Source organism: Pelobates fuscus, chromosome 10 (genome assembly GCF_036172605.1).
Source record: "Pelobates fuscus isolate aPelFus1 chromosome 10, aPelFus1.pri, whole genome shotgun sequence".
NCBI lineage: Eukaryota > Metazoa > Chordata > Amphibia > Anura > Pelobatidae > Pelobates > Pelobates fuscus.
This window is the reverse complement of record NC_086326.1, coordinates 7402411-7423658: the sequence shown is the minus strand read 5'-3', so window position 1 is coordinate 7423658 and position 21248 is coordinate 7402411. Positions and strand designations below refer to the sequence as shown.

At 40.9% G+C, this 21248-nt stretch overlaps 1 protein-coding gene across 1 annotated transcript in view; it reads left to right on the top strand.

The window, feature by feature from the left end:
• The first annotated feature begins 1803 nt into the window (after positions 1-1803).
• FHIP2A (FHF complex subunit HOOK interacting protein 2A) overlaps positions 1804-21248 on the top strand; it is a 36235-nt gene continuing 16790 nt past the window's right edge. Inside the window, exons 1-7 of the mRNA XM_063435094.1 lie at positions 1804-2060; positions 10633-10711; positions 11175-11344; positions 11632-11736; positions 14827-14949; positions 19293-19550; positions 20070-20266. Coding sequence (XP_063291164.1) covers positions 2016-2060; positions 10633-10711; positions 11175-11344; positions 11632-11736; positions 14827-14949; positions 19293-19550; positions 20070-20266 — 977 coding nt within the window. The 5' untranslated portion in view covers positions 1804-2015. The remainder of the gene's footprint in view (positions 2061-10632; positions 10712-11174; positions 11345-11631; positions 11737-14826; positions 14950-19292; positions 19551-20069; positions 20267-21248) is intronic.

Sequence of the window (21248 nt, the reverse complement as noted above, 5' to 3'; positions counted from 1 at the left end):
AGGAGAGCTGGAATAAAGGATGGAATAGGAGAGCTGGGATAAAGGATGGAAGAGGAGAGCTGGAATAAAGGATGGAAGAGAAGAGCCGGGATAAAGGATGAAAGAGGAGAGCTGGAATAAAGGAAGAAAGAGGAGAGATGGAATAGGAGAGCTGGAATAAAGGATGAAAGAGAAGAGCTGGGATAAAGGAAGGAAGAGGAGAGCTGGGATAAAGGATGGAAGAGGAGAGCTGGGATAAAGGATGAAAGAGGAGAGCTGGAATAAAGGAAGAAAGAGGAGAGATGGAATAGGAGAGCTGGAATAAAGGATGGAAGAGGAGAGCTGGAATAAAGGATGGAAGAGGAGAGCTGGGATAAAGGATGGAAGAGAAGAGCCGGGATAAAGGATGGAAGAGGAGAGCTGGAATAAAGGAAGAAAGAGGAGAGCTGGAATAAAGGAAGAAAGTGGAGAGCTGGAATAAAGGATGGAATAGGAGAGCTGGAATGAAGGATGAAGGATGAGAGAACTGGAATGAAGGATGGAAGAAGAGGCAACTGGAATGAAGAACCTGTTGTTTTCCTGGTGACCCCCTGTTGGATTCCCAGGTATAAAAGAGTGTCATTTGTACCAATAAAACCGTTGTAGTTCACCTTACATTAAGTCTCGGCTAGCGCTTGGGTGGACCAGCTATGGCCGCTATAATCGCTGAGCTATACACTCTTGGCTATAATCCCTGAGGGAAAAGGAGTCCTTGGCAACAACACTCGGGTCCCCTGCGAGTAGGCTGCTGCATAGTGTGTGCCAGGGGAGTAGTGAGCAGTGTGTGTATACGATATTGTGTGTACTGTATACAGTGTGTGTATAGTGTGTATACTGTCAGTAGGGAGCAGTGTATATTGTGTACAGTGTGTATACTGTCAGTAGGGAGCAGTGTATATTGTGTGCAGTGTGTATACTGTCAGTAGGGAGCAGTGTATATTGTGTGCAGTGTGTATACTGTCAGTAGGGAGCAGTGTATATTGTGTACAGTGTGTATACTGTCAGTAGGGAGCAGTGTATATTGTGTGCAGTGTGTATACTGTCAGTAGGGAGCAGTGTATATTGTGTATAGTGTGTATACTGTCAGTAGGGAGCAGTGTATATTGTGTGCAGTGTGTATACTGTCAGTAGGGAGCAGTGTATATTGTGTGCAGTGTGTATACTGTCAGTAGGGAGCAGTGTATATTGTGCGCAGTGTGTATACTGTCAGTAGGGAGCAGTGTATATTGTGTACAGTGTGTATACTGTCAGTAGGGAGCAGTGTATATTGTGTGCAGTGTGTATACTGTCAGTAGGGAGCAGTGTATATTGTGTGCAGTGTGTATACTGTCAGTAGGGAGCAGTGTATATTGTGTACAGTGTGTATACTGTCAGTAGGGAGCAGTGTATATTGTGTACAGTGTGTATACTGTCAGTATGAAGCAGTGTATAGTGTGTATATTGTGTGCAGTGTGTATACTGTCAGTAGGGAGCAGTGTATATTGTGTGCAGTGTGTATACTGTCAGTAGGGAGCAGTGTATATTGTGTACAGTGTGTATACTGTCAGTAGGGAGCAGTGTATATTGTGTACAGTGTGTATACTGTCAGTATGAAGCAGTGTATAGTGTGTATATTGTGTGCAGTGTGTATACTGTCAGTAGGGAGCAGTGTATATTGTGTGCAGTGTGTATACTGTCAGTAGGGAGCAGTGTATATTGTGTACAGTGTGTATACTGTCAGTAGGGAGCAGTGTATATTGTGTACAGTGTGTATACTGTCAGTAGGTGGCAGTGTGCAGTCAGTGTTAGAGCAGTAGTTGCTGTGTTTGTGTTGTTCCTGCTCAGTGAGTGCATTGTGTGTATGTGTCTGTATACCCTGTGTATTTGTGTGTGTTGTGTACACAGTGTGTGTGTGTGTGTGTGTTGTGTGACCGGCTCCCAATCTGGATCTCCGCCGGCAGCAGGTCTCCTCGTTCTCGCGGAGCTCCCGGGACAAACTGCAGCAGCAGCGGCGCAGGATGTTCTCCAAGCTCTCCTCCATCCTGCAGCACGCTGTGGAAGTGGTGAGTGAGGCCGGGCGGGGCGCGGGGAGGCCGGCTGGGCGGCTAGGCCAGGCCGGGGATCGGGGTCAGGCCTGGCTGGGAGTAGGCCGCAGCTCGGGGAGTTTCCTATAAACAGCCCGGGGAATGTCAGCCGGGGAGGGAGAGGAAGAGGGCCGGGGGAAGGGAGGGAACTGCCTGCCTGGCTGCCTGGCTGGGTGATGTGGCAGGAACTGAGCAATGGCTTCCTCTCTGTGTAATAATAATAATATCTCTGTATAATATAATATCTCTCTGTGTAATAATAATAATAATATATCTCTCTGTGTAAAATATAATATATCTCTCTGTGTAATAATAATATAAAATGCAATATATAACTCACTATCTCTGTGTAATAATAATAATAATATATCTCTGTGTAAAAAATAATATATCTCTGTGTAAAATATAATATATCTCTCTGAATAATAATAATAATATATCTCTGTGTAAAATATAATATGTCTCTGTGTAATAATAATAATATATCTCTCTGTAATAATAAAATATAATAATATCTCTGTATAATATAATATCTCTGTGTAATAATAATATACCGTAATAATATCTCTGTGTAATAATAATAATAATAATAATAATAATTAATAATATATATCTCTGTGTAAAATATAATATATCTCTCTGTGTTATAATAATATATCTCTCTGTAATAATAATAAAATATAATAATATCTCTGTATAATATAATATCTCTCTGTGTAATAATAATATAATAATATATCTCTGTGTAATAATAATAATAAATATCTGTATAATATCTCTCTGTGTAATAATAATAAAATATAATAATATATCTCTCTGTAATAATAATAAAATATAATAATATCTCTGTGTGTAATAATAATATATCTCTGTGTAAAATATAATATATCTCTGTGTAATAATAATAATATAATATAATCTTTGTGTAATAATAATAATAATATCTGTGTGTAATAATATATCTCTCTGTTTAATAATAATAAAATATAATATATCTATATACTATAATATCTCTCTGTGTAATAATACAATATAATAATAATATAATATATAACTTACTGTCTCTGTAATAATAATAATAATTAATAAAATAAATATCCCTGTGTAATAATATATATCTGTGTGTAATAATAGTAAAATAAATCTATCTGTGTAATAATAATTGTGTAATATAACTGTAATAATAATAAAATAAATCTCTGTGTAATAATAAAATATAATAATAATATATCTCTGTCTAAAATATAATAATAATATCTCTCTGTGTAATAATATAATATATATAATAACTCACTATCTCTGTATAATAATAATAATAATATAACACTCACTATCTCTGTGTAATAATAATGATATAATATATAACTCACCGTCTCTGTATAATATAAAATATAACTCACCATCTCATTGTAATAATAATAAATATATAACTCACCATCTCTGTATAATATACTATAATATAAAACTCGCTATCTCTGTATAATAATAATAATAATATATAATGTAATATATAACTCATTGTCTCTGTGTAATAATAATATAAAATGCAATATATAACTCACTATCTCTGCATAATATAATATATAACTCACCATCTCTGTGTAATAATAATATATAACTCACTATCTCTGTATAATATAATAATAATATATAATGTAATATATAACTCATTGTCTCTGTGTAATAATAATATAAAATGCAATATATAACTCACTATCTGTGTTATAATAATAATAGAATATATAACTCACTATCTCTGCATAATATAATATATAACTCACCATCTCTGTGTAATAATAATATATAACTCACTATCTCTGTATAATATAATAATAATATATAATGTAATATATAACTCATTGTCTCTGTGTAATAATATAAAATGCAATATATAACTCACTGTCTCTGTATAATATGTAATGTAATATATAACTCACTAGCTCTATATAATATTGTAGAGGAGCCCTAGTTCTAGCAGGGACTTTCCTCCGCTGGTTACACCAAAATACAGTCAGGAACAAGCAATCCAATGCAAGAATCTCCCACCTCATCCCCAGCAACTGGACGACACTCAGCTCTGGGGGTATAACTGATATTTATTGACACATACACGGCTTTTATGACCAGTCCCATGCAAGGGTTTCAATCCCCACATTCCTAACTTAATTATCTCTCGGGCACAAAAAAATCACAAAAAATCCTGTACCCCGAAAGTCCCCCAACCATACCTAGGAACCCCACACAAAGAACATTCCCCGATAGCCCTGATCTGAGTGACCAATATATCCAAGAATCACTCAGATCGGTTCGGTAGAACGGGAATGGCATTGTGGTGAAGTTTTGACATGAGGCGCTAGCCCAAAATAATTCCAGAGGATTAGGTGTCCTGGCCGGTCTCTGTTTGTGGGGTTCCCGTGCAAAAACCATACAAGGGAATCTCTCGCTTTCAGGATATGAATTCTCCCCCTGTTCGGTAGTCTATATCTCCCATACACTGTTTGTGTAGGTAGTCTGGAACAGGAACAGGAACAGGAATGGGCAGCCATCGAAGGTTTACAGGTGTTCGTGCGAGTGCCTAGCCGAAAAGTGTTCCAGGCCCTCGACGACCAAGTACCGCTGCCCTCGTTTGGTCAAATCAAACCACTTTTTATGGCACGTTGCTTTAATGTATTATCACACTGGGTATATTACTAACTGGTAGAGAATTTACAGTGAAATACAGAGTTTAGCCTAAAAGGTTTGGCTTAAAATGTTCAATTTCATGGTTATTTCTCCACAATTTTCAGGATATTGAAAACTGTCCTGCAGAGCTATTTTTTTACAGTGGAAATTTAGTGAATTAAATCAGATAAGGGAAATTATGACTAAAATAGCTGATTTCGATAAATACATTCTCTCAGCTACTTTATCCTGAGATTTGCAATTCAGATTTGTCTAAATTTCAGAAATCTGTACTAAATTCTGAATTGTTAGGAATTCAAAGCAGTTGCATGAAAGCCAAATCCAGTTGTTGTGCATGTGCGTGTGTGTGTATGTATAGATAGAGGATACATATCGGTGGGCAGTGTATTATAGGAAAATCCCATCGACAGGTTCTGAAAACATTGTTAGAAAATCATGAAAGCAAAGATTGAGTCCGTTATAAATGTCTCCAGAACCTCAGGATGGCTCTGATTTCCTGTTATGTGTGTCTTTTAGGGATCAGTGGGAGTCCAAAGCGTTGGTACTTGTATATAGGGCTGTGAGTATTATTGCTCTGTTTGTGAAGTAATTTGAGGAGTATCCTAAGCATCATTACCACTACAGCCTGCTGCTGTATGTTTGGTGTCCCCCACTTCCAGGATCCCCCAGGATGCCTGTGACGTGGCCTCTCGCTAGCCGGATTGCAAATGTGCCTGCAACCTGCCTGCACCATAACAACTATGCTGGGCTGTAGAGGATATGGTGCTTATTAACCCTTTAAAGGTAGTGTCAAGTCCAGCCTGGCGTATTTCTTTATCATGGAACCAGACAGTTGATGTAATGGTATTATCCTGAAACATGTGTTTTGTGCCCCTGAGTGAGAGAGTTACTAAATATCCTTTTTCTTTACCATCTTCCTCTGCCACCCTCAGCGAGCACAGCTGGGTAGTACTTTTATGTGTGTATGCAGGCCTGTACTCTCCGCTATTCATTACACTGACATTTAATAGGCAATAGATTAAGCTGTATACAAATACAAATAACAGGTCCTGCGCTCAAACTCCCACTACACCTGGGCGGCAACAACAACCACAGCAGACCTCAGTCCCAATACATACAGTTAAAACCATAGAAAAAAGTTACCTGTGCTCTCTCCCAAATCCTTCTGTGTATTTAAACAAATGGAGGTTATTTAGTTTCTCCATAGGCCATGAGAGAGGATGCCCACCTGCCACGTCAAAGCAAACCTCTTAGGTGGGTCCTACACTGACTATTCACCTTGCTTCCTTGAGCTTCTGGCAAAGATATCTCTAATAAGCCCCTACTTGCCTATCAATGCTTAATAGGGAAAACATGGGTTGGGCAGCGGCATTGTAACATAGCTTTGTGATACAAAAGTGAATACAAATACAAAAAAAACAGGTCCTGCACTCAAACTCCCACTACGGCGGCAGTAACGACCACAGTAACATAGTAATAAATTAAGCTCTATTCATTTCTTGGGTACATTCATGCCTTATCCAGGGGTTTCATGCCAGATTGGTGACCTACTTGCCACGTGCTAGGAAGACGTCTGACCCTAAAAATAACAAGCACACTCTGTAATCCTGAGCGTTGATGTACGACTGTATCTTGATAAAATAACACACTGCAGCTCCGTCTTACTACACCACATTGTACTCCGAGAATGTTCATTCACTCCCACTGTCCACATCTAACCTTTTACCTACGTGTGAATCACGAGGAACAAAGTGAATTTTATATTTCAGGCCACAAAAGCTAAATTGGAAAACAATTCTCTGTGTGCATTCCCTCATTTTTGTGAACACATTTTTTGAGCAATTTTCCAAAAACTGGACCTGTTTTGGAAACTAAAACCTCAGCCGTTGTGTCTGGAATGCAGAGGTATCATTTCTGATCAGCAGTAAGCTCTGCGATCTTTAACAGCTATTTAAGTTTGAATGTCTTTGAACAGATAATGCAGAGGAGAAACTTTCACATTACCTACAAGGCATGTGAGGGGCCAGGTGTTGGGCCGAGGGAGAACCTGAGAATACAGGTTTCAAAGAAATTGTGAGGAGAGAACCTAAAGACTCCTTGCACCATAACCACTACAATGAAGTGTGAACAACAAGCTGTATTGGGTTATGGTGCTTAAAGTGTTGCTTTAAGAAAGCGGGATATACAGGGATGGGTATAATTTTATTAAAGGATCACTTTGGGCACTATAACAACTTCAGCAGAATTAAGTTGTTATGATACTAGGGGGACCCATGCACTGCCTTACAAACAGTTTAACCCCAAACGTTCGAAGACTGCTTCCGTTCGCACTGCCTATCTACTTCTTTCAAGGTTTCTTGATGGAAGCCTCAAACCTCTGAAGTAGGCTCCACTGATAAACCGAGAGCGTCAGCTGACACTGTCTGTCAATCACTGATCCCCATTCATGAAAGGTACCTATTATCAGCCTATCAGTTTGGGATATAACCGCTTATTAACGGTTTCACCCATTAAGGTAGAATGACGCCTGGGACCTCCTGGCATTGCAGGGAAGTTGTTTTGGTGTCCAGAGTGTCCATTTAGAAATGTCTTGAAGACCAAGGGAGAAATTGTATTATTCTAGAACCGGTAGGAATTTTTCAACTTATGAGACACAATCAGAAAGTACGTCAATGTGCCTTTTTATTAAATATTTCATTTATTTGCATTATTTTGGATCAACAGCAGCAACAAAGGTGACTGACATTTTGAACTTAGTGAATGTGATGTAAACTACCATGAAAAGTCTGAGTTGTAAATAAAGAAATATACATACCATGGTCTGGTACCTGTATTTCCAGCTGAGGGTGTGTAAATGTTAGTGCACAAGGATGTGCAGTGAAATTTGAACTTTGCAGCTGCTAAATTCACACGTGAAATATATTCTGCTGGTTTTACGTAATCAGAGTTTACAAGGTAATTGGGATTTTTCTTTGCTTCATGAGATCAGATATGGGATCCTAATTCACTGACCGTTAGTCTTGGCACTGCTGATTGTTGTGATGTACATGCAACATGTACCAAAAGTTACAAACCAGAGAAACTGTTATTTTTCTGGTTTTTATTTTTGTGTAATATGTAACTAAATGTACAAAGAACAAAGTTAATACAATATATCTTTATTAGAAATAAATACATTTATTAGTGATTTGTGTTAAGACTATTGCTAATGCTAACTGTAACCCTGAAATAGACATTCCACCTCCTTTCACCTAAATCTTGCAGCCATCCTCCTGTCTAGCATTTCTCATTGGCCCAAAATGGGAACGATTGCAAGGAATCCTATACTCCGTTCTTTGTACATGCCACTAATTACCGTCTGAATCATTAGATCAAGTCTGACTTTTGGAGATTAGTCAGTAAAGACCTTGTCAGCAGTGTCAGCTCATTAAAGGGATATTGCAGCCTTCTAAACACATACTGAGGAGAGACTGGGCTAAGAAAGTAGGAAGTACATCATCCAGTGTGCTTAGAGCTTTAATTCAAGGCTAAAACAATTACATATAAAAAACTGCACTAGAACCAAGTGAAGATCTCCAGTAATGACTGTACGCAGAGCACCTGGTCATTAATACGCAGTGAGCATACTGTGTCCTGGGAGGTAATGGCAGGTGCGAGAATAACAGGACAGATTTAGAGCTGAGATGGCCTATTTCCTTATTTGCTGTGATTAATCACACACAGCACTATTTTCATAGGATGTCTCTTTAAATGCTACTATTGGTCATTACATTATTCCAACTCCTAACAACAACTCCTTCCTTGCCAAATGAATGAGAGACTGGCCAGGGCTACCAGGCATGGCTCCAGACAAGGCTCCAGGTTGGATTGCTAGATTCACCACTTCCTGTACATGAGAAGTGCTTCCCTCTAGTGGTATTTACAAGGGTGGATTTATATGTTATCACACTACGCCAGTGCCAGAGGGTTAAAGTGCAGTTAACCAACCTTTTTGTCTGTTGTAGAACGACTTCCCCTCTGATTTGCTGTTTATTTTATTGTGACACCCCAGAGCTCAAGGTTGACTAACCTTGGGATCAAGAGGCCATGATAACGTCTGCTATACACAGCCGCATGTATAAAGGGGATAGAAAAACATGTTTATATTAACAGCAAAACAATATCCCAAATATATCTTTTACACAAAACAAAGCTTGTTAATCTCTATCATTGGATAGGGGTGATTGAACTACATTTCCCTGAATGCATGGGTGCCATTTGGACCCATATTTTTCCTCTTCGTCACTTATCCTATGGGAGACTTGCTGCCTATCTATATATCATTTATAAAGCCAAGTATTGTGTTTATTGAATCCGGAACCTTTTATTTGTGTAAGTATTCATTGTGTGAGCCATGTGTAAGGTTCAGATTGAGCAGTTAAACCTTTCTCTGGGTGTTCCTCTCCTATTCAGTTGATTCAGGGCTCCAATTCAAGGTTTCACAAACTACTAGGACACAGGCTAGTTTTGTGTGTGCCAACAAGGAGATCCATATCAATTATTTAAAAACACAAAAACAGTCTCATTACTAAAAAACAATAACCAGCAACATAACTTGTGGGGCGTCCGTCAGGAAATAGTGTGTAGCCGAGCGCTAATTTAACATAGACTTTTCTCCGCTGGTATTCCAATAGTTACTCAGGAACAAGTAGGTTATCATCAGCAAAGCAGCATAAGCAGTAAATAGTAATCCACGAATATCCCAATAACTGGACGACACTCCGTATCAGGAGCAGAACTGAATTTTAATGCCACACACTCTGCTTTTATGCAATCCTCCCATGCAAGGGAGACACCCACAGAAAATTAGGAATTACCCAATCCCTAGCTGGTTACAGTACACAGGTTTCCTTCCCTTAGCCTGGGAGATAACACAATTATCTATACATTTGAAACACACATTTTTACCCAATTCTTGGATGTACCCCAAAACCATCACTTACACCCATAAATTACATATCCCCTGATAGCCCTGATCTGGGTGAGCAACATACTGAAAAATCACCCAGATCGGTTCAGGGGTTCGTGAATTTCCTGGAGGTCTTCGTTTTACCGACCGCACACGAGGTGTTAGCCAAAGAGAGTTCCATGTGTTTTGGCCTTGCGGTTGGTATCCGTTCGTGAGGTGAAAAGCACAAAATTGTTTAATATACTGGGCTCTGCCTGGGTTCGGATGATTCCCCTCGTTCGTGTGAATCCTTTCACCGAACGCTGTTCTGTTCGTATGTTTTCCCACGAACGGTTGGAAGTATGGAGGTCCCTGCGGTGTTCGCGTGGTCGAGTGTCCGATTTAGACTCCAGACACTCGACGACCAAACACCGCTGGCGCGTTCATATCTCAAGATGGCCGACACCACGTGTTTGTATGCCGAACAGAGGCCACCCAGGGAATACATAGTGCGTTTGTGTAATTGTCAATTGAGTTAAAGTGAATACCGATACTAGTGGTCAATTAGTGCCATGCTCCTCTCCGCGGTGGCCTGTTTGCTCGGTAGTTTGTTCGTTTGTCGAATGGCGCAACTTCAGATGGTTCAAAGTAAATTCTTACCAAACAACCAGAGGAATGACACAACAGATAGGGTGTTATTTGGTTCTTTTCTCAGTGTACTGAACCGTGGAGGAGGGAATAAAATACTTTAACAATTAGGGGTAGGGACAGCCAACAGTAAAATAATGAGTAGTAACACACAGTCCGCTACATAGTGGTCTTCGCATGTCTATGGGAAAAAAGCTTTTTTTGTGCGTGTGTTTTGTTTATTTTTCTTGCTGTGTCCTGTACATCCCATGCAATGCTCATCTGTTTTTTGTTTTTTTTTCTTTGATCCTTCAGCTTGCTCCTTCTCTGCCTCTGCAAGAAGACTTTGTGTACCACTGGAAATCAATTACTCATTATTACATTGAAACATCAGGTAAGAGTTTGGGATCTTTATACAGTCAAAGCCCACAGAGTAGCCGTGGCTGATGTTTTTCACCAAGAAAACTGCTCCTGTTGTGTAAATCTGGTCTGGTAAACCCACGGCCCTGCTTTCGTGTCAGCTGGTTCTTTGCAATGACAGTGCTTAATAGACAGGCGCCCCTCGTTTTACCGAGTGACCGCTCGGCAGAGGTTGTGTTCTGCTGTCACTGGCCCCTCCTGGGCTCACAGTACTGCCTGTTAACTCTAGCTCTATAAGCTATGTTAGAGCTGCTTATTAATGTTAGCATTGACTGATTCACTGCGTAAATAATAATAATCAGTTTAGATAATGTTTAATGTTAGAAAGGCAGGAGCCAAGAGTCCTCTCCCATAGACTCTCTGGCCAGTTGGAGGACCAGCTTATAAAATGAGACCTTCGCTAGTGTTCTCTAACACCTATCGTCTTACTTGGACAGATGACAAAGCTCCAGTGACCGACACCAATATCCCGTCTCATCTGGAGCAGATGCTGGAGATCCTGGTGCAGGAAGAGAGTGAGAGGGAGTCCGGTGAGACGGGTCCTTGCATGGAATATTTACTGCACCACAAAGTCTTGGAGACCCTGTATACCCTGGGAAAAGCTGATGTGAGTTCATTTTTAACATCTGATAAATTATTATCATTGTCATTTATTGAGAGCCAATTTATTCCTTAGAATTTTATAGGCGGATAAATGGCAATAAATGACGAAAACATTTACGCAAATAGAAAGAGGTGAATGGGGTCTCAAGTTAAATCACTGTGTGGCTGTTTTAACCTTCTAATTGGCACCTTAGTGTAATTATTTCCTATTAGAAATACCGGTACTTTACTAGGAAGAGGACACCCGGTGTGTATTTTACATATCTTGTTGTGTTTTTGTGTTCATCTTAGTGCCCTCCTGGAATGAAGCAACAGGTCCTGGTTTTCTATACAAAACTTCTTGGCAGAATCAGACAGCCTCTTCTCCCCCACATCAACGTACACCGACCAGTACAGGTATATATCAAATTAATCTCCCCCATCAACGTACACCGACCAGTACAGGTATATATCAAATTAATCTCCCCCATCAATGTACACCGACCAGTACAGTATATATCAAATTAATCTCCCCCATCAATGTACACCGACCAGTACAGGTATATATCAAATTAATCTCCCCCATCAATGTACACCGACCAGTACAGTATATATCAAATTAATCTCCCCCATCAACGTACACCGACCAGTACAGTATATATCAAATTAATCTCCCCCATCAACGTACACGGACCAGTACAGGTATATATCAAATTAATCTCCCCCATCAACGTACACCGACCAGTACAGGTATATATCAAATTAATCTCCCCCATCAACGTACACCGACCAGTACAGGTATATATCAAATTAATCTCCCCCATCAACGTACACCGACCAGTACAGGTATATATCAAATTAATCTCCCCCATCAATGTACACCGACCAGTACAGGTATATATCAAATTAATCTCCCCCATCAATGTACACCGACCAGTACAGGTATATATCAAATTAATCTCCCCCATCAATGTACACCGACCAGTACAGTATATATCAAATTAATCTCCCCCATCAACGTACACCGACCAGTACAGTATATATCAAATTAATCTCCCCCATCAACGTACACGGACCAGTACAGGTATATATCAAATTAATCTCCCCCATCAACGTACACCGACCAGTACAGGTATATATCAAATTAATCTCCCCCATCAACGTACACCGACCAGTACAGGTATATATCAAATTAATCTCCCCCATCAACGTACACCGACCAGTACAGGTATATATCAAATTAATCTCCCCCATCAATGTACACCGACCAGTGCAGGTATATATCAAATTAATCTCCCCCATCAACGTACACCGACCAGTACAGGTGTATATCAAATTAATCTCCCCCATCAACGTACACCGACCAGTACAGGTATATATCAAATTAATCTCCCCCATCAACGTACACGGACCAGTACAGGTATATATCAAATTAATCTCCCCCATCAACGTATACCGACCAGTACAGGTATATATCAAATTAATCTCCCCCATCAACGTACACCGACCAGTACAGGTATATATCACATTAATCACCCCCATCAACGTACACCGACCAGTACAGGTATATATCAAATTAATCTCCCCCATCAACGTACACCGACCAGTGCAGGTATATATCAAATTAATCTCCCCCATCAACGTACACGGACCAGTACAGGTATATATCAAATTAATCTCCCCCATCAACGTACACCGACCAGTACAGGTATATATCAAATTAATCTCCCCCATCAACGTACACGGACCAGTACAGTTATATATCAAATTAATCTCCCCCATCAACGTACACGGACCAGTACAGGTATATATCAAATTAATCTCCCCCATCAACGTACACGGACCAGTACAGTGTATATCAAATTAATTTCCCCCATCAACGTACACCGACCAGTACAGTATATATCAAATTAATCTCCCCCATCAATGTACACCGACCAGTACAGGTATATATCAAATTAATCTCCCCCATCAATGTACACCGACCAGTACAGTGTATATCAAATTAATCTCCCCCATCAACGTACACGGACCAGTACAGTGTATATCAAATTAATTTCCCCCATCAACGTACACCGACCAGTACAGTATATATCAAATTAATCTCCCCCATCAACGTACACCGACCAGTACAGTGTATATCAAATTAATTTCCCCCATCAACGTACACCGACCAGTACAGGTATATATCAAATTAATCTCCCCCATCAACGTACACGGACCAGTACAGTGTATATCAAATTAATTTCCCCCATCAACGTACACCGACCAGTACAGTATATATCAAATTAATCTCCCCCATCAATGTACACCGACCAGTACAGGTATATATCAAATTAATCTCCCCCATCAATGTACACCGACCAGTACAGTGTATATCAAATTAATCTCCCCCATCAATGTACACTGACCAGTACAGTATATATCAGATTAATCTCACTCATCAATGTACACCGACCAGTACAGTATATATCAGATTAATCAATCCCCATCAGCGTACACCAACCAGTACATGTATATATCAAATTAATCTCCCCCATCAACGTACACCGACCAGTACAGGTATATATCAAATTAATCTCACCCATCAATGTACTCCGACCAGTACAGTATATATCAAATTAATCAATCCCCATCAGCGTACACCAACCAGTACAGTATATATCAAATTAATCTCCCCCATCAACGTACACCGACCAGTACAGGTATATATCAAATTAATCTCACCCATCAATGTACTCCGACCAGTACAGTATATATCAAATTAATCAATCCCCATCAGCGTACACCAACCAGTACAGTATATATCAAATTAATCTCCCCCATCAACGTACACCGACCAGTACAGGTATATATCAAATTAATCTCACCCATCAATGTACTCCGACCAGTACAGTATATATCAAATTAATCTCCCCCATCAACGTACACCGACCAGTACAGGTATATATCAAATTAATCTCACCCATCAATGTACTCCGACCAGTACAGTATATATCAAATTAATCAATCCCCATCAGCGTACACCAACCAGTACATGTATATATCAAATTAATCTCCCCATCAATGTACACCGACCAGTACAGTATATATCAAATTAATCTCCCCCCATCAGCGTACACCAACCAGTACAGGTAAATATCAAAACTTATTGAATGATTAATCCTAAAACTGCAGAGATTTGCACAACTTTTCTCACTATGTTTGCAGTTGGCAATTAGTACTGTTTGACATTTTTATTACTTTCATTAAACAATTTAGACTACTCACATTCTGGGCTTTTGTTAGATTTACTTTTCAAGCAAGTAGAGCGGAGGAAATACATTTTTAATATGTTGTGATTATCGTATCATTAATTTGTTCTGGACGTAGGTACTGATACTGGTCCAATATTCTCTACATCTTGTTTAATTTATCTTGTAGAGAATATAGTTATTGCAATGAAAGTGTGAAGAACTATTTTATTGTTTCCTTCTGCATTTTAACCTGTTATTCTCCTCGCTATAGAAACTTATCCGTCTGTGTGGAGAAGTATTGGCCAACCCAACTGAAAATGAAGAGATCCAGTTCTTGTGTATTGTGTGTTCAAAGCTCAAACAAGATCCGTATTTGGTCAATTTCTTTCTGGAGGTGAGCAATGATTCTAAAGCAGGGCTTGACAAATTTGCTTGGAATCTAGGAGTCAGCAAAAAATTAGGAGCCAGGTTTTTCAATTTTTAAAAATACAATTCTTAAAGGGACACTAGTCACCAGAACCACTACAGCGTAATGTAGTTGTTCTGGTGTCCATAGCCTGTCTCTGCACACTTTTCAATGTAAAACCTGCCTTTTCAGAGAAAAGGCAATATTTACTGTAGCGGAGCGGCAATATTAAATCCCACGATCTCCGCTGGTATTAAAGGTAAATCCACAGTCAGCGCTGAAAAGTAAGGCAATATCCCAAATCCCCAAGTAACCGGACGAAACACAGTTCTGGGAGTCAACTGAGGTCTTTATTCACAGCTTCCAGCATTTATGCAAGTCCCCATGCAAGGGGTTTCCTTACTGATATAACAGGGGTAATACAGTAAGGGACTACATGGGGGACTTAACATTTGCAGAAATTCTCCCATCAGGCACTGCTGCACGAGAGGGACACTCCCACTGAAATACACCGTTAAGTGGATTATCCCTCCGTGCAGCAGAACCGGAATTTTACATTTAAATCTATAACTCCAATAATATTCACCTTATTTGCACGAACGGATGTTCGGTAGATAGCTGGGGTCTGTGTGCACATTTTGTGTGATTACCGCTCAGACCCCAGCTAAAACAACCGAACGCCGCACAAAATACATTTGCTTATTAAATTCGTTAAAAAGTACCGAACACCGGGGGGCGGAGCCAGCGCCTGAGCGAGAGAGTCGCAGCTTCCAACAGCTCTGACACCGGGACCCGTTAAACTTGGTGTTTTAGCTTTTAAAGCGAATTCCGGGACCAATTATTTGGACCCCCGGACCCGTTAAGCCATGGGGAGAAAGACAAAGAAAAGCCGGGCTGATCCTACCTCCGGATCACAAGATATTGGCAATTTTCTACGCCCGACCCAAAGAAAAGAGCCCGCCAAGATGGCGCCGAATGAGGCCTACACCAAGCAATCCTCGGATGAGGAGAGCCTGTCCAACTCTGCTTGCGTCCCCGGCAGGACACTACACAAAGCCCCACAGTCACACGAGCTCGGAGACGCAGCTCCAGCCACAAAAGCAGATATAAAGACCCTGATGCTTAATATTAAAGCAATGTTTGACGCCGACATGGCGCTCGTCCACAGTGAGATCTCCGCGTTATCTGGCCGCATGACAACGGCTGAGGAGTCCCTCAAGAGTACCAGGGTGGCACAATCAGCCACGGATGCTTCGCTGGGGTCCCTCCAAAAACAATGCGCGATGCTGACGGCCCAGATGGCACGCATGGAAGACAAGGCGAAGGCCAGAAACCTGCGAATCAGAGGGGTGCCCGAATCGGTCACTAACTTGGAACTGCCGCACTACTGCAGGAGGCTTGTAGCTACGCTGCTGATCCCAAAGCAGGCCAAGCAAGTGGGACTGGACTCCTGCTTCCGATTGCCTAAAGCTGCTAAAGCGCCGGAGGAAGCACCCAGGGACGTGCTAGTCAAATTTAACCGGGACTCAGACCGAGGGGCCCTGATGGGCGCCGCTAAAGGCTCCCCAACGGTGACCTTTTGAAGGGGACACCCTGACGTTCTATAGGGATCTCTCCAGGCAGACCCTCACATGGCGCAGATCCCTCCGACAGGTTACTACACTGCTACGAGAGAATTCCATCACGTATAAATGGGGGCTACACCGCCTCATCATAGAGCAGGCCGGCAAGACTTCTTACCTCTCCCATATCTCCGAGGCGTCCAGCTTCCTCAGACCGCTAGGACTTACACTCCCTACAGCATCTGCGAGTACCCGGCCGATGTGGAACGTAGAGGACATAACCCCGTTTGCGCCCAGAGACTTGATCCCGAAGGCGGCAGGCCGTTTGACCTGAGCTCACGGCCCAGCGGACTTGCTACCCACTTTGACCCACACGGGTCGCTAATACAGGACGTTGACCTGGACTCTCTGTAAAAGCCTAAGTACCAGTGTTACAACAGCGGTTTCGTTTGGTTTTATTTTACTTTACTTTCCGTTTATTCTTTAAGCGCATGTTTAGCTTTAGTTAATACCATACCCTCAATGTTGCACTGCAATTCTAGCATTATACGTCAGTGGTAGTTGCTAACACATGCTCACTGGCTCCGTAAGCAAACAGTGTGAGATGACATTTAAGCCGTTCCCTCCCCACCTTTACTTGGTTGTTCAGGCGACCTACGGCCACATACCCGCGAGTTTTTAACTTTAAACCTGAGAGCCCTTGTAAATACTAAGCCCCGACATCCTTCAGCAGGGCCCACCCAGCCGGCTCCACGCACCCTCATACCAAACGGCATTCCGGCTAATACCCAGGCAAGAGGTGTACTCACTTAGATTATATAAATAAAAAAGGGTAGCCTAGCAAATGTGTAATGGTTACCATAGGATTTTGCTTTTTAATCTCATATGTGTTGTACAATGTGAAAAAGTATTGCACTTGATGTAAAGCCGATTTATACTCTGCATACCCACAAAAATAAAGAATAAAAAAAAAAAAAAGTACCGAACACCGATGGGGAACCACAATAGAAGAAGACCGGAGCTCCCGAACGACCTGGAAGTACAGCGGTGTTCGTGTCGTCGAGTAGCCGTTTTCAGTTCCACTGGTTCGATGACCAAACCCTGCTGCGCGGACAAAGGATCCAAGAAGGCCGACCGCCGCGTGGTCGGTAGTCGAACGACGGCCACCTAGGAACGCACTTAACTACCGATTGCAACAATGTTGCAATCCGGTAATTTGTGCCACACGACCCTCAGTGTGTGGGCTTGGGTTCGGTACATAATTTGTTTCACGAACAGCCGGTAAAACAGCTGTTCGTGAAACAACTAGGTAAATGCTAGCGACTTTCGGCTGCCAGCATACGAATTCTATAGGAATACAGGCACAGATACATTTCTATACAGCAAGCACAGTACATTAAACAGAATAGGGCAGCAATGTTCTGGACAACCTTTAGAGACACAGTTTTCTAGTCTGAAGTGGCTAGGTTTGCCACATTTACATTGTAACCTAGTAACACTTCTAGTGACAGTCACTCAGACGGCCTCTACGTTCAGCGTCTCCACGCTCTGCATGGAGGTGCTGAATGTTCCCCATAGAAATGCATTGAATAAATGCATCTCTATGAGGAGATGATGATTGGCGCAACTTGGCGTTTTGTCACGCATGCGCAATATCCTCCCAAAGCTTTCCTATGGAAAAACATTGGATTGGTTAAGATGAGGATTGTAGTCATGGAGTAAGGGCCAGCTGCGGTGAGACAGCGTTAAAAAAAAACACAGGTGAGTAAAAACACCTTTCCCATTAGAAAGAGACAGGTCACCTAAACATACACACTCATTGACAGAAATACGAACAGACACATACGCACACTGAGACACACACTGAAACACACACTTAATGACAGACACACACATTCACTCACTGTCATTGCAACAATCACACATATTTTGTCACACACATCAAGGTGACCACCCAGCCTCCCTACCTTTGGGAGAGCTGGAGTAGTTCGACTTTCCCTAGGTCCCGTGGGGCTTCTGTCATCTCCCTGTTCTGCTCCCTAGAGCGCTGTTAAGTCATGCTTGGGCCAGAATGATGTCATATTCCGGCTCCTGGCATCAATAGAGGGTGTACTAGGGATCGGAGCAGGGAGGTTGTAGCTCCTTCACGTAATAAATTAAGATATGGCATGGCCTTTACCAGAACAGCAAGCAAAACTGGCTGAAAGTGAATTGATACAAAATTGCCCTGTAAACTTGAGTACATATATTTATATATAAATGGCTTTCTATATGAAATGTCAGTATATTCTGCATGGGATATAACACACTTACATAGAACAAGAAGGCCTGGCTTCAAAAACCTTACAATCTTAAAGAACCATAACTACTGTAGCTCACCATATACGTTTGGATGGAATTCATTGGTTAAGAAGCATCAGGCTGTTGTGGTTATAGTGATTATAGTGCACCATCGGACTGGGTGTATGTATCTGATAGATGAATGTTCTGTTATTGGGGAATAACTTTCTATATTACTAATATTTTTATTTTAAGAATATTTTTTGTCATTCATAATAACTCTCATTTCGATGCCAATTTGCCATAATCCGTATAACTGGAATACAACCTCCATTATGTATGGCTGATGGAAGTTGTAATTTTCTGTGTTACTGTTTCGGCTGAGAGCAATAGTTGACGTGAGAAGAAACGTGTATTGCCTTTTCTTGAAATTGGTTATAAAGAGTCGATACCGATCACATTTCAATGAACACCTATTGTTTTTCACAGAACAAGTTAAAAGGAGCGTTATCTAACAGTGTTTTGGGGTCACCAGCTGCCAGTCAGGGAGAGGTCCTCACAAATGATACTGGTCAGTCTGTCCCCCCTGGGACTACGTGTGATTTGCCTGCTACTGAAGGAGCCGCCGCCACCGCGTCAAGTTCTGTAAGCCCGACAGAACCCCAGGAACCTTCAGAATCGTCTGCCAGTCACATCCACCAGGATTATAATCTGGTCAATTCTTTACTAAACCTCACAAAGAGTCCAGTAAGTTTTTCTATGTATTAACAAAACATGTAATAGGGTCAAAATCTTTATCCAGAAAGGGTACATTTTGCTTTCCAGGTTTGTCCCAGAGTTTAGACTTTATAATTATAATTGAAGGGACAATAATTTAGTAGTGAGATTGCAGTGGCATGATCTTTAAACCAAAACTGCTGCATTAGGCTAAAGTTGTTTTGGTGCCTATAGTGTCCATTTAAGAACAGGTTTTTATCAACTTTGCATGGATGAAACGTTTCCTTAGCTTTGATTGAACTCAAAGATACTGAAGACTTTGAGCCATCTCACTAGTGATTTATAGTATTGTTCGTTGCTTTAATTGGTTTGAATTATTTGCTATGTACCCTCTTTTTTCCTGCTTTCTTATCATTCAGAATGGCATGCAGTTATCTTCCTTACATATGTTATTTGTTTTGTGTTTTTTTTATTATTAAATCTAATTTAATAACTGGTAAAACTCATCTTCTTGTTATATTCACTCAGATTTGTATTTACCTTCTCTAGGATGGCCGGGTTGCCGTTAAAGCCTGCGAAGGCCTCATGTTACTAGTCAGTTTGCCTGAACCAGCGGCAGCAAAGTGTCTAACCCAGAGCACTGGCATGTGTGACCTGCTGACGGACAGACTGATATCCCTGTACCGCGCATTGCCTCAATCTATCGACCCTCTGGACATTGAAACCGTGGATGGAATTAACTGGGGGTAACTATTACATTATTAATATATACATATCACACATCACACAGGTCCCACGGCTTAGTCCTCTACCATTGCTGTTCATACCAGTTCAAGGATAGATAGGAAAGGTCCTCTTTACATTTAGTTCAAAAATTAAGCACAGTACATCCTTTTAGACATGATTAAACTGACGGAGGTAATATGGGTCACAGAAGCAGACGAACACAGGTAACACTCCAGGATCAAGAAGTTTCAGCTTAATCATGCATGATTAAAGCTCTGTTGAGCCGAAACGTTGCACTTTGCACTTTGAGGTGGTGTATCCAGAAATAAACTTTCCTTCTTGATCCTGGATTGTTGCCTGTGTTCTTCTGCTTCTGTGAGTCTACTGGTGGATTCAGCGTTGTCCACCTCCTGCACGGAGCACCTCCACGACAGAAGGCCGGAGCTTTCAGGCGGAACCTGTGTGCAGGGTTTCTTGTTTCGAAGGTAACATGGGTGTCACATATATGAGAGTCACAATGGTCAGCAGATTGGGAATTAGAAAATAAATGAACTATAGAACTGTACAGGGTCCATGGTGAACTACACATAAATCACACAATGTAGGAGAATTATTTTCTTAAATATATATTATTTGTTTTGAAAAGAATAAAAATCATATTCTCAGAAAAGCCTTTAAGTGACAGATGTGAAACGATCAGCGTTAGTCACTCACACATAATTCAAAGTGAATTTCAGTTTAAGTTCAGTTAATCCAAATTGGAAAAGTTCAGTCGGCTAAACTTTCAGTTCGGCTACTTTGGCCTTAAATTTGAACTTCACTTAGAATTCTCACTTTAGTAAGTAACTCTGTTAGCGTGTGGTTATATCACAATCTGTATTCCGGTTTGAATTCTCACTTTAGTAAGTAACTCTGTTAGCGTGTGGTTATATCACAATCTGTATTCCGGTTTGAATTCTCACTTTAGTAAATAACTCTGTTAGCGTGTGGTTATATCACAAT